The following is a 19,004-nucleotide window of genomic DNA, read 5'->3' as shown; positions in this document are numbered from 1 at the left end:
GACATCGGCTGGTGTCAACAAGGAACAGCAGCTGCTAGATGGATCTGCAGCCGTGACATCGTCGGTGTGCATCAACGGTAGGTTTCGCTGGAAGAGGAACTGGCGATTCCAACTGACCGAGCGACAAGGAACAGGAGCTATTAGGTGGATCTGGAGCCGTGGCATCGTCGGTGTGCATCAACGGTAGGTTTCGCTGGAACCATTAGATTCATTTAAAGAGGGAGCAGTATCTTGACTTCGGCCAGACATATACCAATTCCTGTTACCTGGAAGAGAAACTGGCGATTCCAACTGACCGAGCGACAAGGAACAGGAGCTACTAGGTGGAACTGGAGCCGTGGCATCGCCGATGTGCATCAACGGTAGGTTTCGCTGGAAGAGAAACTGGCGATTCCAACTGACCGAGCGACAAGGAACAGGAGCTACTAGGTGGAGCTGGAGCCGTGGCATCGTCGGTGTGCATCAACGATAGGTTTCACAATTTCTGTTACGAACACGGCGACTTTCAGCATATGTAGGTTACAATGAAATATATAGTGTTTTGATTGTGTAGGGATCCTGAAAGTTGAAGCAAAAACGCTTGATAAAGCCTAGCATATTATGAGCTTTGTGGATGATTGTGTTATAGTGATCAACAAGAGTTAGTTTCAAATCTAAAATCACTCCTAAATCCCTACCTCTTTCGTGTCTTTCTACAGTATTGTTCCCTAATACAATTTGTGTATTTGGTGTTATTCTTTTTCTGCTGAATGATATTATGTTGCATTTCTTAACATTCAGTTGTAATAGGCTTTTTCTGCACCATGTATAGAACATGTGTATTTCATTCTGGAATATGATTATGTCGTCTTCATTTTTTATTTCCATAAATAGCTTTATGTCATCGGCATAAATTAAAATCTTTATATTTTTGAGAATGAAGGTAATGTCATTTACATATAATATAAATAAAAGAGGGCCAAGATGAGAGCCTTGTGGAACTCCTGAAGTGACTTGAATGGGATTGGATTTCTTTCCGTTAAATTTTATTATTTGTTGCCGGTCTGTGAGATAAGATTCAAGCCATCTAAGGAGTCCTGGCTCAATTCCAATTTTTTGCAATTTGAAGAGTAACATTGGAATGACAATGCGATTAAACGCCTTGCTAAAGTCAGTGTATAGAGCTTCCACGTAGTTACCATTATCTATTGCATTAAGAGAATAGTCAATAAATTCTATTAAATTTGTAGCGGTTGAGCGACCTTTGAAAAATCCATGCTGCTTATTCGTAATTCTGGTTTTAAGGTCACTCCTGACCAAGTTTAAAAGTGCTCGCGTTTTCGAGGGCACACCACTCGATACGGAAGCAAAGCACAACTGTCATTTTTATTATTTCACGCATGCTGCGACGCAGCAAAGCTAAATCAACAAAACTGACAGTTGTGCGCCGCCTCCGTATGGAGTGGTGTGCCCCCGAAAACGCGAGCACTTTGAAACTTGGATTCCGTCAGGAGTGACCTTAAGTTGAGAAAATAATTTTTCATTGATAATGGATTCAAAAATTTTGGGAATGCAAGAGATAATGGCTATGCCACGGTAATTACGAATGTCAGATTTTTTGCCTGATTTGAAGATAGGCACAAGATAGGAGCTTTTCCATACCCTGGGAAAATTTCCGGATTCCAACGACAATCTGAAGAGCCAAAACAAAGGTGCAGTCAGCTCTTTAGCCAGACTCTTCATAAATATCGGTGGAATACCGTCAGGACCAGGGCCTTTAGATGCATCTAAGTTTTTTAAAGCGTTTAGAATATCACCATAATCTGATTAACACCGATATCACTAGCGAATTCTGGGATAGGCGCAAAAAAAATCTAGGTCGCGATCTTGCTCCGAAAAGGTGATGTATATTTCTTGGAAGAAATCTCCAAAAATATTACAGATGTCTTCCGAGCAATTACCGACGCGTTCGTACATGGTTGACGGAAAGTTAATTTTGATTTTACCTAATTGAAGAAGTTCTTTGGACATGACTTTATTTTGTTTTCTGTTTTCGTGTTGTGTTCTTCAAATGCTACATCAATTGCTAATTTTAATTGATCGCAGATGTTCAAATATTTTTCCAAATTTTCATTCGTCTTGTCTAGCTTGTAAGTTTTATGTAATTTTTGTTTGCGATTCTTTAAGTTTTTTATTCGCCTATTGTACCAAATTGGATATTTTGAATTTCCGCTCCGTCGTTTTCTTCTTTTTGGGACCTCGTCAATAATAATATCAAAAATAATGTTATAAAAGACATCAACGGAAGATTCAAGTTAAATCTACTTAGCTTATGTCTTATGTTGCCTTAGTTTGCTTTATTGTATTCAAGGACTTCTTCAAAGTCACAGTCGCTGGGTTTTTTATATTCATGAACGAACACAGAGTATTCGATTGCCGTGTGGAATGTTTCGTTTTTCCATAAGGGATTCAATGATTTAGTCACACAGAAATCTTCTTGAATATTGGTTAGTAGGAGATCAAGGTAACAGTTCTGTTGATTTTTAATGTGATGGATTTGGTTAAGTCCTAGGCTAGCAGTTCTGTCAAATATAAACATAAGTGTTTCATTTTCCCCAGCGACTGGAAGTAGAATTTGTTCGTTCTCTGAATCCGGAATAAAGTCAACGGTGCGTTGGTTAAAGTCTCCGTAAATATGTACTTTGACTTCAGGTGGAAGTCCCGATGAAATTTCTTCTGCAGTTTTTAAAAAACTTTCATAAGATGTTGTTTGCGCATGTTCCGGTGGGAAATACACAGAGGAGAAAACATGGGTTTCTCCTGCAATGTTAGATTTCACCCAAACATGCTCAAAGTTTCAAACAACGATTCTGGGTAGATTGCAATCTTTTCAGGCCGGTTCTGGATGCAGCACCCCAAATGGATACCAAGTATTGAAGTTTGGATTGTACAAAAGCATAATAAACTGATAGCATGCTTTTTTTGGGCAAGTATTTAGAAACTTTCCAAAGTACTCCACACGTAGCGCTCATTTCGCGTTGTAACGCCGAAATATGATCATTCCATTGCAGTTTTGGATCGAAAATAAGGCCAAGGTACTTGAAAGATGCTACGTTGTCTAAGCTCATTGAACCGATTATAAAATCGTCGTGGGGAGGAGCTCTTAAACGAGGTGAGTGAAAGAGAATATATTTTGTTTTTGCAAGGTTCAATGACAGCATGTTCTCAGCAAAATACTCTCGTAGAATATACAGATCCTCCTTCATCTGATGAATTATCGCATCCGGATTGAAGTTTTCGTATGAAAGCGAAGTATCATCAGCAAACAAGCAAGGTTTCCCATTCAATTTTATGTTTGCGATATCGTTTATGTATAAGAGAAATAGCAAAGGTCCCACATTGCTCCCTTGAGGAACTCCTACCGAAACGAGTTTTTCTTCACTGTATGCACCATTTATTAAGACATATTGTACATCCTTGATGTGCTTTAGAGACTTTTGGCAATTTTTATGAGCTTTACGTCCGCCTCTGCAATGTTATTTGAAACATACTCAAAAAGAGTAAAAAAGAAGCGAACAATGTATGGGGAACTGCTCCGTTTTCCATCTCACTGAACATATATTCATCTTATCGCGAAACAAAGAAATACGGTACCAATTTTGTCGCTTCTTTTGCTAACATACGTGCTCACTGCTGAAAAATCACAAAAATAGGAAAAAATCAAATACCTTTTCATTGCTTTGTTTTTCATGAGATTTCAATTCAGGAGCAGTAACCCTACATGTTTTTTTAGCTGAGTTTAATGTTTTAAACTTAAGTAATTTAGTTTCCCAATATTACAATCCTTTTGATTGTAGGCTCCGTGACCCATAGTGTTATGTTCCAATCGACTCAGCTTGACCTAAATCTGTTTATTAATGTCTGTGCGTATGCACAACGTATGTTCAACTAACTCAACCGAACCGAACAACAACCCCATCTTCTAATCTTACAGAACAATTAGACAGCTATATTGATTAAGTTCGTATGTTCAGTAGTGATGAACTTTCTGCAAATTGTCTAAATAACGAAGCGTCCTCAAAGCATTTGATATATCGGAGCAGATGTTCTTCTAACCGTTTTTACATAATGAACTTGTAATTGATAAAAAATCACGAAAGCAAAGCTTTAAAAAATTCTAATCATCTGTAACTCAAACTTTTGGTCCTAACCCCTGATATTATTGCTAGCCGGAGTGGCGCACACAAACATGAGAAAAATTAAAGTGGGCGGGAGCTTCAAATCTGCAAAAAGTTCAGAATAACGAATAGACAAATATTTTTCTTTGAAACTGGTGCACATTTCTACCTCTGACACTTGAGAGGTAAAATTCCACACTCTTGATTCCACACCATTGATACTGGACGCATGTGTACCAGTTATGTGTGGAAATATACCTGCGAGACTCGGATAAAACCTTTCCACCGGAGACGAAACACCAGAGTTAACAAACAGCAATCGACCGAACTATACACATTGTGATATTAGCATTTTTAAGCTAAGACAAACAAGCAATGGCAGAGCAAAACCAGAACACCAACCAGCAGGATGTGCCAACCAACGGAAACGCTGTCCGGAATGACGACAGAAAGCTCTTTGTCGGTGGACTAAGCACGGAAACTACGGAGCAAGACCTGCGGAACCATTTCGTCCAGTACGGGGAAATTGAGAATGTTAACGTCAAGACCGATTCCCAAACCGGTCGGTCCCGGGGTTTTGCGTTCATCATCTTCAGCAGCGCCGAATCGCTCGATAAAGTCGCTGCAGCCGGAGACCATACCATCAATGGGAAAAAGGTAGACGCCAAAAAAGCTAAATCCAAACCGGGGAAAATTTTTGTGGGTGGATTGAGTCCGGAAACCAGCGACGAGGAAGTGAAAACGTTCTTTGGCCAGTTTGGTACGGTTGTGGAGGTGGAGATTCCCTTCGATAAGTCGAAGAATCAGAGGAAGAATTTCTGCTTTATTACGTACGAGTCGGAAGCCGTGGTGAAGGACCTACTGAAGACGCCCAAGCAGACGCTGGGAGGTAAGGAAGTGGATGTGAAACGTGCAGTGGCAAAGCAGGACGGTATGCAAATGGGTGGACGTGGTGGAATGCGCGGAGGTCGAGGAGGCGGCTTCGGCGGATCAAGACAAGGCTGGGGTGGTGGTCAAGGTTTTGGTGGAGGGTATAATCAAGGTGGTTTTGGCGGAGGATACAACCAAGGCGGCGGTTTTGGTAATGGGTTTGGTGGTGGGTACGGTGGTAACAATTTTGGCTTCGGAAATTATAATAATTTCGGTTTTGGTGGCTTCCACGGAGGAAAGCAGCGAGGACGCGGAGGAAATCGCCAGTACCAACAGAGGCCGTACTAAAAATTCTGTACAATTATCGTAAGAAATGAAGAATATGTAGATGGCAAATAATAAACATTGAATAAATTTATAAATTGAAATATTAAGACTTTTAATTTAGGAATGTAATTGGGTTTGTTGAAGTTGATATAAATGTTTGTAGTTTGTCAGACATTAAAATAGTATGAATATTTTACTTATCTAAACTGCTGGGGAGCAGAGTTGCGCAAAGAGTGAAACCAAATCTATGCCTATTAAACTGTCAAACCTTCTACCTATCCATAGAGGTTAAATTCCCGAAAAACGCGATCGTTCGCTTGTTCGGTGTGAAATCGTGTTTTAATTGATTAATTGTTCAGCAAGTATGTTGCACACATTATGAGGTATCGTTCGAATTTTTTTTTATTGGTTCACCTAAAAGTGAGATAAATTTTCTTTTTTAAATTGTTTGAAACAAAATGGCATCTTCCGAAAAATTGTCAGAAATAATGTACAGAAAAACTTTGTTTAAGACACTGCGGGTCTATCTATCGAAACGAACAAATTATTGTAAAATGATATGGAAATGCTAATATCATCTTCCAAACTTGGACGTACATGTTCATGATAGAATTAGAGGCGAAAGTATAGAATTGATAGTTCCGTTAGGATACGGCAGGCATGAAGAATGTTTTTATAGAAGTCGATTTGAAAGCGAGCGGAGGCCAAGTTGGTTGCGACGAGACGGACGCAATGAGAAAACAGAACTGTGCAATAAAAATCCTATTCGACTAAATGCTGATGTCATATTAGAAATTTGGAGACAGTACTCGTCGATAGCAAATCCTTCCGCACGCGATGGCATATGAGCAAGTCAAACCACCTTCCTTTTGCCAGTGGAGATATATCAGCTTCCACACTGATATTCTTCCCTCCCCCTTCATACGGGAGCTTGGCAGAAGGAAGGTCGTGTGATATGTGCCATCACAAATATTTGCCTCCGCTCGCTTTCAAATCAACTTCTATAAAAACATTCTTCATGCCTGCCGTATCCTAACGGAACTATCAATTCTATACTTTCGCCTCTAATTCTATCATGAACATGTACGTCCAAGTTTGGAAGATGATATTAGCATTTCCATATCATTGTAAATCGTTTAACTTCACGTAGAAGTAACACACACGAAATCATTAATTTAGTTAAATTATTGTAGTGTTCGCTTTATAGAGCTCGCACTGTATGATAGATATACTGTGGTCTGAAAGCATGGTCATCATTTATAGTTATATCTACGAATAAAATATCTGATCCGTTCACTTTCTGTTCGGTCTCTAGCAGCATTCGGTTGTGTTTTAGGTCCCTGCATTGTCGTGTAGAAAGAATTCCACAAGGGTATTGCCGATTTCACCAATTTGAAGAGTTATGTGCAGTGTTGTAAAATGTCATTTGCATTCGTTTCTATAATTTTCCCAGAACTTTTTTCAGAAGTTAGCAATTGATTCTTGATGTATGAGGAACTTATAGCGCTTAAATGTGCCTACAACTTTGTCTAACAAGACATTGCTCTAAATATGTAATCTGGGGCGTGGGAGGCAAAATGTCATTCAAATGACATTATGTCAAATGACACGTGACATTTTGGAGAGTTTTCACTCTCCAGCCTTAGATGTTATATTTAGAGCAATGTACCTTTGAACAAAAATATAGCCCTACTCAAGCTTTATGAGTACATCTAAAATTATGATGTGAATTTTACTTCTGAAGAAAGTTATTAACAAATTAGTCAAATGACATGCAGATGACATTTTACAAGCCTGGTTATGTGTAGATTGTGATTTGCCCGCTTCTTTTCTCACACGCACTCTCATTTCGAGTTGATCGATTTTTGTTACTGAAATTTACCCAATTATAACCCATTACTCGTGAGTCACATGTAAGCGTGTACACTAAATCGATTCCCGCCATGATTTGACGTCTGTTTGTTTTCAGATTGAGCACTCACACACAAATATTATACACGGAAAATCAAGCTTTTTGAGTGTATTGAGTGTGAGAAAAGATAACTGTGAGAAAAAATCTCGCAAAACTCTTATAAAGTGCAAAAAGCGCAATACTTAATCTAACTTATTACGGAAACAATTATAACAATTGGACACTAAAATTATGACTTATTTTTAGATAATAGGTTGATTAACCCTATAAAAAGTTTTTATTGGTATACTGGTATACAATGAATAACTTTGCATGGTCGAATCAATGTTCTAGAAGCTTATTCATCACATAAAAATACAGCATTCAACTACAAAATCATAACAATAATTTCAATTTATAGAAGGAAATTCGAGATTTAATCAAAATTAAACAATTTTCACACTAAAATATCTCGCAAGGTTGCAAAAAGTTGCAGCCAAATCACTGCACATTCAAAAGATAAGGTTCAAAGCTTCCTATTCCAAGTGGTTTTATTTGTATCTCGCTGTACCCTCGTCATACATTTGTTATTGAAAAATAACTATTTTTCTACATGTTCGAGCCAATCTTTGATACCGTTGAGCATCGAAATTCGTACACTTAAGCACCTTTTTATTTATTTATCAGACTAAGGCCGGAGTGGCCTGTGCTGCACATAAAAGTCTTCTCCATTCAGCTCGGTCCACTCGGTACGTGGTCCACTTCGCCAACCACGTAGTCTGCGGAGGGTCCGCAAATTGTCCTCCACCTGATCGATCCACCTTGCCCGCTGTGCACCTCGCCTTCTTGTTCCCGTCGGATCGTTGTCGAGAACCATTTTCACCGGATTACTGTCCGACATTCTGGCTACGTGCCCGGCACACCGCAGTCTTCCGATTTTCGCGGTGTGAACGATGGATGGTTCTCCCAACAGTTGATGCAACTCGTGGTTCATTCGCCTCCTCCGCGTACCGTCCGCCATCTGCACCCCACCATAGATGGTACGCAACACTTTCCTTTCAAAAACTCCCAGTGCGCGTTGGACCTCCACGAGCATCGTCCAGGTATCGTGTCCGTAGAGAACTACCGGTCTTATAAGCGTTTTGTAGATAGTCAGTTTGGTACGGCGGCGAACTCTATTCGATCGGAGCGTCTTACGGAGTCCAAAGTACGTACGATTTCCAGCCATTATGCGCCTCCGAATTTCTCTGCTGGTATCGTTATCGGCGGTCACCAGTGAGCCCAAGTACACGAATTCTTCAACCACCTCGATTTCGTCACCACCGATAGAAACTCGTGGTGGGTGGCTTACATTGACCTCTCTTGAGCCTCTTCCTATCATGTACTTCGTCTTCGACGTGTTGATGACTAGTCCAATCCGTTTAGCTTCGCTTTTCAGTCTGATGTAGGCTTCTTCTATCCTCTCAAAGTTACGTGCCATGATATCAATGTCGTCGGCGAAACCAAATAACTGGACGGACTTCGTGAAAATCGTACCACTCGTGTCAATCCCTGCCCTTCGTATTACTCCCTCCAAAGCGATGTTGAATAGCAGACATGAAAGACCATCACCTTGCCGTAACCCTCTGTGCGTTTCGAAGGGACTCGAGAATGCCCCTGAAACTCGAATTACGCACATCACCTGATCCACCGTCGCCTTGATCAACCGTATCAGTTTAAACGAAAATTCGTTTTACTGCATTAGCTGCCATAGCTGGTCCTGATCGATTGTATCATATGCGGCTTTGAAGTCTATAAATAGATGATGTGTGGGCACGTTCTATTTGCGGCATTTCTGCAATACCTGACGTACGGCGAACACCTGATCTGTGGTGGAGCGTTTACCCATAAATCCCGCCTGGCACTGCTCCATGAACTCTACTGCAATTGGTGTTAGTCGGCGACATAAAATTTGGGAGAGTACCATGTAGGCGGCGTTCAGCAATGTGATTGCGCGGTAGTTGCTACAATCCAGCTTATCACTCTTTTTTGTAGATGGGACACACGACACCTTCCATCCACTCCTGCGGCAGAACCCCATCCTCCCAAACCTTGGTAATCACCTAGTGCAGCGTTCTAGCCAGTGCCTCACCACCGTGTTTAAACAGCTCTCCTGATAGTTGGTCAACTCCAGGAGCTTTGTTGTTTCTCAGCCGGCCAATCTCCTCCTGGATTTCCTGGAGATTCGAAGCCGGAAGTCGCATGTCCTTTGCGCGTGCTCCTAGGTTCATTACCATACCGCCACCGTTGTCTGCCATATCGCCATTCAGGTGCTCTTCGTAGTGCTGCCGCCACCTTTGGATCACCTCACACCCGTTTGTGAGTAGGTTCTCGTTTATGTCCTTACACATATCGGACAGTGGCACGTGGCCCTTACGTGAACGGTTTAACTTCTCATAGCGTGCGTTATTAGCGCGGTACAGCGCGGTATAGCCAATTCTTTGGAAAATTTGTTTTTGATTTTTTAAGTAGTTATAGGCTTAAAAATATGGATTCTTTAGGGAAAGTGGATTTTCAGTAAGTGAAAAAATTACACTATTGAAAAATTATTTCTCAAATAAAAGAGAACGAGATACAAATAAAACCACTTGGAATAGAAAACTTTGAAGCTTATCTTTTGAATTTGCATTTATTTGGCTGTCACTTTTTGCATCCTTCTATAAATAGAAATTGTTGTTATGATTTTGTAGTTGATTGCTATATTTTCATGTGCTGAATAAGTTTCTAGAATATTGTTCACTTCAAAAATTCAATCATGCAAAGTTATTAACTGTATACCGGTTTTTATACAGTGAACTCTCCCTTACTCGATATTGAAGGGACCATCGAGTTAGGGAGGTATCGAGATAGAGAACGAATTTATATTTGGCCGAATGCTGTTTAATCGAACAGTTAATTTTTTTTCCTTATTAAGTGAAGTGAGAGAAGAAATGTTCGAAGTGAATGATGAACAGCGAGAACTGAGAAGTGAGAAATGAAATTTTTCAATGAGTACAGAGTAGTGAGAAGTGAGTACTGAGAAACGGAAGCGAGTATTAAGTAGTGAGATGTGTGCAGTAACATGTAAGTAGTGGAAAGTAAGAAATGAGAAGTGAGGAGAAAGTAGTGAGAAGTGAGTTGTGATAGTTGCAAAGTGAGAAGAAGGATATGAATAGTGAAAAAAACAGAAGCAAGGGGTGAGTAGAAGAGAGGATAATTATGATGTGGGAAGCGAGATGTTAAGTAGTGAGAAGTAAGTGGAGAGATAAAAGTCAGGAGAAGGAAGACAGAAGAAGAAAGAGAAAAAAATAATGAAGGAAAAGGAAAGAATATTGTTTCTCACTTCTTGTTCCTCGGTCCTCATTTTTATTATTCCCTTCTCACAACTTACTTCTCACTCCTGATTTCTCACTTTTCACTTCTCACTACTTACTTCTTTCTTCTCTTATCGCACATTTCGCTTCTCATCTCCCTTTTCCCACTACTCACTTCTCACTTTGCACTTTTCACAATTAATTTCTCACCTCTAACTTCGCACATCTCATTTCTCACATCTCTTTTTTCACTTCTTAATTCTCACTTGTAACTTCTTATATCTCACATCCGACTTCTCATTTCCCACTCATCACTTTTCACATCTAACTTTTCACTTCTAACTTATCCCTTCTTACTTTTCACTTCCCACTATTCGCTTCAATCTTCGTACTTTTAACTCCTCACTTCTCACCTTTCATTTCTCACTTCCCACTACTCACCACTTACTTCTTTCTTCTAATTTCTCACTTTACGCTTCTCACTTTTAACTTTTCATTTCTCACTTTTTCTAACTTCTCACTCCTCACAACGCACATCTCACTTCTGACTTTGCACATATCACTTCTAAACTTTCACTTTTCAGTTCTCATCTCTTCTTCAACTTAATATATCTCACTTCTGACTTCTCATTTCTCACGTATCTTATTTCACTTCTAACTTCTAGCTTTTCACTTCTCACTTCTAACTTCTAACTTTTCACTTCTCACTTCTCCCTTCATACTTTTCACTTCTCATCACTCTCTTCGCACTCCGAATTTTTCACTTCCCACTACTTATTTTTCACTTCTTACTTCAAGCTTCTTACTTCTCATTTCTCACTTTCCTTCTCTCACTTTTAACTTCTCACTTCTAACTTTTCCTCTCTCACTTCTCATATCTCACGTCTTATATCTCACGTCTCATATCTCATTTCTCACTTCTCGCTTATCACTTTTCACTTCTAACTTCTAACAACGTCGTGCATGTACTGTTTCTGACAACATCGAGTTAGCTAGGTGAAAATGCTGTGAAAAATTACTTCGACTTAGAGAATATTGAGTAAGGGAGATATCGACTTACGGAGGGAGCGCAATATGCTAGATTCAAGGGACTTTGGATTTCATCGAGTTAGAGAAAATATCGAGTTACAGAACATCGAGTTAGGGAGAGTTCACTGTAGTGTTAAATGACCTATTATCTAATTGAGTCATATTTTGTTCGTTTCAATAGATAGACCCGTAGTGTCTTTGACAAAGTTTTTCTGCACAATATTTCTAATAACTTTTCCAAAGACGCCATTTTGTTTCAACCAAATTTAAAAAAATAATCCTAACTCACTTTTAGGTGAATTAATCAAGAATAAAATTTTCTCAAATGATACCCCCCACAGTAAGCACAGTAAAAAACATTTTAATTTTAATTAAATAACATTTAATGCTTGTTGGTAAGGCGGAAGTATTGTTATCACGTAATGATTATTATTGCGAATTAAAACGCAAGAATTAAAATATATTATTCAGAAACAAATTAAAAACACTTTTGAGGATGTACCCCAATAAAGTAGCAACAAGAAACTTATTTGCTTGCACTCTATTGATATCTTGGTTATCGAGTTTAAAAGCTATCAAAGTGAACACTCCTGTGAAGGGTTGATCAAAAAGTTGCCAACATAATCACATGAGCATTATTCAGAATCAGTGCAAGCAGATCATATTTGCGCAACTTTACTATCATCTACTTTGCTGGGAAGATGGTTCAGTTCAGAATTCTTACCAAGCCTTGCTCGAAGAATTCTTTATCCAGTTTTCACACATGGTAAAGGCTGGTTTACAGTTCGGAAAACGTGTCCGCGGTATTCTGCTCCGTGTTTTGTCAGGGAAAATTTTCCGCCGATAAGTCTCCACTGTCAAAGCCGAGGTCAAAACATTTTTCGTTATGGGTTTTACACTTCAGGATTTTGCTTCTGGTTTTGATAATCTGCGTATCAGCATCCGTGCTTGAGTTAACACTTCTGGGTTTCTTTATACAAACACATATACGAGCGAAAAGAGGGAAAGATAGAGAGAAGAGGGAGATATAGCGAGAGAAAGGGAGAGATTGAGTGGGAGAGTGAGAAAGAGAAAATGAGTGAGCGTGTGAGTGAGAGTGAGAGTGAGTGAAGGTAACTTAGTGGGAGTGAGTGAGTCAAAGTGAGGGTAAGAGCTAGTGAATGAAAGTGAGTGAGTGGGTGAGAATTAGTGAGTGAGTGTGTATATGTGAGATTGAGTGAGTGAGAATGAGTGGGTGTGAGACTGAGTGAGTGAGCGAGAGTGTGTGAGTGAGAGAGAGTAAGTGAGAATGAGCGAGAGAGAGAGTGAGTAAGAGTGAGTGATTAGGGAACGTTCACAAATTACGTAACGCTTAGAGGGAGGAGGGGCGCGGTGAGCGGAGTGTTACGATCCATACAAAATTTTCAGATGTTTCATACAAAAAGTGTGGCATAGGGGGGAGAAGGTTGAAAATACTCAAGAGTGAGTAAGTGAGTGAGGGTGACTTAGTGGGAGAGTGAGTTTGTCAAATTGAAGGTAAGAGTTAGTGAGTGAGAGTGAATGAGTGGGTAAGAGTGAAGGAGGGAGTGAGAATGAGTGGGTGTGAGATTGAGTGAGTGAGCGAGAGTGTGTGAGTGAGAGAGGGTGAGTGAGTAAGAGTGAGTGAGTGAGTGAGAGTGCGTGAGTGAGAGAGAGTAAGTGAGGGAGAGTGAGTAAGAGTGAGTGAGGGAGAATGAGTAAGAGTGAGTGATTGAGTGGCAGTGAGTAAAAGTGAGTGATAGTGAGTGAGTGAGTGAGAATGAGTGAGTGATAGAGAGTTAGTAATAGTTAGTGATTAAGTGGGAGTGAGTCATTGAGTGAGTGAAAGTGATTGAGTAAGTGAAAGTGATTGAGTGAAAGTGATTGAGATTGAGTGCGCGTGTGAGATTGAGTGAGTGAGTGAGAGAGAGTGAATGAGTGACAGTGAGTGAGTGAGAGTTAGTGAACGAGTGAAAGTGAGTGAGTTAAGTGAGTGAAGTGAGTGAGTTAAGTGAGTGAGTGAGAGTGATCGAGTGAGAATGAGTTAGAGCAAGTGAGTGAGAGAGAGTGAGTAAGTGAGAGAGTGGGTGAGAGAGGATGAGTGAGAGAAAGTGAGTGAGTGAGAGAGAGGTGGCCGTCTCACTACTGACTATTTCTCACTTCTCGTTCAAACTTCTCAATTTTCACTGCTCACTTTTCAATTCTCATTTCTTACTACTCATTTCTCACTTTACTCTCCATACTTTTCATTCTCAATTCTCACTTCTTACAACTCATTTCCTACTTCTCATTTTTCACTTCTCATTAGTCACTTTTCACTTTTCTTTTCTCACTCCTCGTAACTCACTTCTCGCGTATCATTCACTAATCATTTATCACTTTTCACTTCTAAGTTTACACGGTTAGAAAAAAGTACCGTCAACTGGGGGAAGATGATCATTGAGGTGGAGATGATCATTTGATGTGTCAGTCAAAAGTGCCAAATTTTTTTATGAAACGGTAGTCAACAGTATTCTCCGTTCAAGTAATGTTACCGCTAGGTAGAAATCCGAGTTTTTCGATTATAATCATGAAAATGCATTTTGTGGAAGAAAGAGAGAGATAGTCATAAATGACGCTATTTTCGTTTCAAATGTTGACTTCGTAGACTTCTTTACGTAGTAAATTCAACATTCATACAAATAACGTAGTGTATTTTGACTATTAGGTCATAATGATTTTAGTAGAGCTGTCTTGATCAACTTCACCCCAAACCAGATTACCCAAAAAATGTGTGATAATTAAATTTATTTTAATAAATGCGAATGCATTTCAGAAAATTAAAGTTGTTGATTATTGCGTACGTGTAGCAGTACATGTTTTGAAAATATTTGTTTGGATTTCAAATGTAAACACACATTGTTATTGCATGTTTTGTCTTAAAAATGATCATCTTCCCCCCAGTTGACGGTACCTAATATTAGATACTTTTCACTCAAATCGGGGGTTCAATGTGGGAACCCAAAATTGAGCAAATTTTCTCTAAAATTAAGTAAAATTCACTTAATATTAAGTAAAATATACTGAATATTAAATAGAAACTACCCAAAAATTAGGTAAATTTTACTCAACTTTTGTAAACATGAGATTATTTAACGTTGGGTTCCCACACTTTACTGCCCTTGTTGAGTGGTTTTGCTCTTCATTTTATGACAACAAAGGGAAGAGGGAGGGAGATGCAAGAGAAAAAAGTACCTAAAATTAGGTACTTTTTTCTAACCGTGTACACTTCTTATTTCTCATTCTCACTGCTCACTTCTCACTACTCATTGCTCACTTCGCATTATTCAGTTTCCTCTTCGCACTTCTCACATTTCTCATTTTCACTACTCGCATCACTAGGTTCTTTCCATAATTAATTTCCGTCAGAAATTACGCATTTCCTGTGCGGAATAAATTCAAACGGAATTGTTTCCCCACGGGATTTGCATCTCTACACATGGGATTTTTAACCTTTCACTTTTCCCGCGATTGGGTTTACAATTCGGGAATTTTTTTTGTGTAGACTTCTTCTCCTGTCACGAAAAACGCAAATTCCGCAAACCATTTAAATAACATGTGAGACCAAATCCCGGACACGTTTTCCGAACTGTAAATTGGCCTTAATGTCGATTTCTGTGGGTATTATTGTATCCATCCTAGTAGTTTTTTTTTAACATCCAGCACATCTGAAACATTGCTTAAGAAAATTATTTTGAGCTTTTTAGTGGAATGTCTTCACTTGGCATAAGACGAGTTTGTACACGGAAGAAATAAACTACCCAATAGTGAGTTTAATTCACCCAACCTCGAACATCCGTACGGGAAGCCAAAATTGAGTAAGTAGGGTCGAAGTAGTTTGCCTTTACTCCCATGTTAAAAAAGTACCCAACGGAAAATTTATTGACCCAAATTTAAGTTTAATTCACTCAATTTCGACCTCAGGTAATAAAACTCAAAATTGGCTTCCCGTATTGAACTGGCGTCGTTGATTGTTTGGCTCTTTTGTTTTGACAACAAAAGAAAGAGTGGATGAAAGCGAAGATAAAAATAACTCAAAAGTAAGTTTAAAAGTACTCAATTTTGGGTACTTTTTTCTTCCGTGTACAGTCCCATTTAATTCCACCACTTAATTGTACCTTGATAGATACGTATTTCGACCTCAACAGTAAGGTCGTCATCAGTGTCTCGTACTTGACTCGACGGAGATTGCTTTGTTATTAGAACCTCAATTTTCCTCTTTTTTTAAAATTCTTAACCTCATTTTTCTCATTCGAAAAACAAATCCATTTTGTGTAAAATAATTTATTTCGCAATTCAAGCGATATCGGGTCATAATGGCAAATGTCACAACGGAGTTCTTTTCGTTGGCTTTCCCTTCTTTTAAATAGAAGTGTCGAACCGAGAAGGCTTGGCTGTGGGCAGAATGTACACGGAAGAAATAAACTACCCAATAGTGAGTTTAATTCACCCAACCTCGAACATCCGTACGGGAAGCCAAAATTGAGTAAGTAGGGTCGAAGTAGTTTGCCTTTACTCCCATGTTAAAAAAGTACCCAACGGAAAATTTATTGACCCAAATTTAAGTTTAATTCACTCAATTTCGACCTCAGGTAATAAAACTCAACATTGACTTCCCGTATTAAACTGGCGTCGTTGGATTGTTTGGCTCTTTTGTTTTTGACAACAAAAGAAAGAGTGGATGAAAGCGAAGAGAAAAAATAACTCAAAAGTAAGTTTAAAAGTTCTCAATTTTGGGTACTTTTTTCTTCCGTGTAGTCAATTTGACAACCGTCATGTGTTTCCCAGACGAACATGACAAATTTCCATAGGCTCAAACGATTTTTTTTATTTATTTGATTTCAGCTTTCCCGAAGAATTAATATTTTTGACGCCTCGACCTATTTTTGAAATTCGAAACAAAAAATCGAAAAACTATAGTAGGACTTAGGCCAAAAGTTGATAGGCCGAATATATTATTTGACCGAACAAACCATTTGGTCGAAACCGAAAGTAATTCGGCCGAAAATGTCGTTTGGCCAAAAATGTCAATGTCGAAAATGCCATTTGGCCGAATAGATCATTTGATTGAAATAGTTATTTGATCGAAATGGTCGTTTATCCGAAAGGGCTATTTGGCCTAACGGGTCAAATATCGCCGAAATTAACGTTTGGCCGATCAGCCGAACAGGTTCATTGGCCAAAAATGGCTGTTTGGTTGAAAGAAACATGGGCAATTAACTTTGAATGTAATAAAAATTGTGTTATTAAACGCTAGCGAAACATGGTGTGTGGCAGTGGAGAACACTCAACGGTTGCAGGTTTTCATCAGCAGATGCCTGCGATATATAATTCGGGTCTGGTGATGATGATGATGATTATACTACCATCTATTGTAGCTAGGCACCTGCCGATCGATAGCACTGGCCATAGCTGACAAACGATTTGATCATGATTATACTATTGTTTGAACGGTCAAAAATGGGTGTGTGGTTTCATGAGCAGAGAAACTTATGCGAATCCACGGGATGAATAGAGAGTCTCTTTCCAGAAGAAAGTTCGTACATACAATAATATAATCCAGCCCTCGTTTCCCAGATTGACCCAATAGAATCTATGGGGAGGAGAGCCCACCCGACGATTCCACTCTTCCTATCAAAATCGCTTCAATCAAGTGCCCTGATGGTTATTTTTTATGGCATATAATCATATAGTTTCTTCAAAGGGTTAAATCCCATGTAGGGTTACCATGTTGATATGGACCCCTACACATTTTGGCTCAATTGAACAGCTTTTTAGTTTTAAACAGATTGGCCAATTGGGGCCGTCCAAAATGTGAACATTTTAGGGTTCAAAGGTTATTTATTCCGCAAGAGCTACATTTTGCTTTGCTGATGGCGCTGAAAAAGCTCGGATATGAAAGAAATCGAGCGAACCAACTTTCCACGGCAATCAAAGTGTGCGAAATGAATAGGACTATTATGTTATTCTTTCCCGAAAAATGATTTCTCCCCGAAAGTCTTTGTGAGGCAGCATCCTGTGCTTCTGAGATTGAATGAGCATTACGAACAACCCTGATTTCGAGAGCTATGTCTCGCCAAGACCCGATGCATAAAAACGCACTAGTAGGAAATGCTACTCCTTTTTGTTCAGCATAAAAATCCTGACATATGACTTTCTTTCGTACTGTACATTGGTGTAACCCCTCAAATCAAAAGAATCAACATGATTTATTTTTCAAAATTTATTCGACCTAAGTTACTCACAATCTATATACATACAGATTTCTCACAGCAAGTTACCCAAATTTTTCAGTACGGTTGATACTGCCGGTTTCCTCCGCCGCCTCGCTGCTTGCCACCTTGGAATCCACCATTTCCTGAATTATCGTAATTACCGAAGCCAAAATTGTTGCCTCCATATCCTCCCCCGACATCGCTTTGGTTGAATCCACCGCCGAACCCTTGATCGCCGCCCCAGCTTCTTCTCGCACCGCCGAAACCACCTCCACGGCCTCCGCGACCACCCATCTGCATACCTGAACCACCCATGTCCTGTCTGGACACTGCCGCTTTCACATCTACTTCCCTACCTCCCAGCATCTGCTTGGGTGTCTTCAAAAGTTCCCTCACCACCGCTTCCGAATCGTATGAAACGAAGCAGAATGCTTTCTTCTGGTTCTTCATCTTATCGAACGGCCTCTCCACCGCCACCACCGTACCAAACTGTCCGAAGAACTCCTTCACTTCCTCGTCGCTGGTTTCAGCACTTAGCCCGCCGACGAAGATCTTACCCTGCTTGGATTGGGACTTCTTCGCGTCAACTTGCTTACCGTTGATGATGTGTTCCCCGGCGGCGACCACTCTACCAACAGAGTCGGCACTGTCGAAAACGAGAAAGGCAAATCCCCGCGAACGACCCGTTTGGGAATCGGTCTTGAGCGTCACACTTTCGATTTCACCGTACTGGACAAAGTGGTTTCGCAGATCCTGATCGGTTGTTTCCGCGCTTATACCACCGATGAAGAGCTTTCTGTCGTCATTCCGGACACCGTTTCCGTTGGATTGATTTCCCTGTTGGTTATAGTCAGACATTTCTGTTCACTCTAAATTGAATATATTTATCTACTAGTAAATGGTCTGTTCGACTATTGTACGGATAATTGACTATATTCTCCTGCCGTTGGTGAAATGTTTTTATTTCAAGTTCATAGGTACATTTGACTTATAAAGACGGGTACACCAATTTGGTTTGCCAATAATAGCTACCTCCTCCAGCTTCAAAACTACTTGCGGGTAAATATTTCGGGGTATCTTTTCAATGGCTGTGCATTCCAACTAGAATTTGGTCTGCTTTTCATCTTATAACACAACAAAAGTTTCG

The 19,004-nt window shown here is 39.7% G+C and overlaps 2 protein-coding genes across 2 annotated transcripts; one reads left to right on the top strand and one right to left on the bottom strand.

The window, feature by feature from the left end:
* The first annotated feature begins 4,443 nt into the window (after window positions 1–4,443).
* On the top strand, window positions 4,444–5,455 carry LOC134208105 (RNA-binding protein squid-like). Its single transcript, XM_062684190.1, has one exon. The coding sequence runs from the start codon at window positions 4,533–4,535 to the stop codon at window positions 5,373–5,375; it is 843 nt and encodes a 280-aa protein (XP_062540174.1). The 5' UTR covers window positions 4,444–4,532; the 3' UTR covers window positions 5,376–5,455.
* A 12,377-nt stretch (window positions 5,456–17,832) lies between these two features.
* On the bottom strand, window positions 17,833–18,802 carry LOC134208104 (RNA-binding protein squid-like). The gene has a single exon (XM_062684189.1). It carries the CDS (start codon window positions 18,713–18,715, stop codon window positions 17,933–17,935), a length of 783 nt encoding a protein of 260 aa, XP_062540173.1. The 5' UTR covers window positions 18,716–18,802; the 3' UTR covers window positions 17,833–17,932.
* Window positions 18,803–19,004: the final 202 nt, after the last annotated feature.

This window comes from Armigeres subalbatus, chromosome 1 (genome assembly GCF_024139115.2).
Source record: "Armigeres subalbatus isolate Guangzhou_Male chromosome 1, GZ_Asu_2, whole genome shotgun sequence".
Lineage (NCBI taxonomy): Eukaryota > Metazoa > Arthropoda > Insecta > Diptera > Culicidae > Armigeres > Armigeres subalbatus.
The sequence above is the reverse complement of the archived record's forward strand: the minus strand, read 5'-3'. Positions and strand labels throughout refer to the sequence as shown.

Bases quoted from the DNA above. Each gene is read 5' to 3' on its own strand.
- LOC134208104 (XM_062684189.1), bottom strand. From the start codon at position 18,715: ATGTCTGACTATAACCAACAGGGAAATCAATCCAACGGAAACGGTGTC.
- LOC134208105 (XM_062684190.1), top strand. From the start codon at position 4,533: ATGGCAGAGCAAAACCAGAACACCAACCAGCAGGATGTGCCAACCAAC.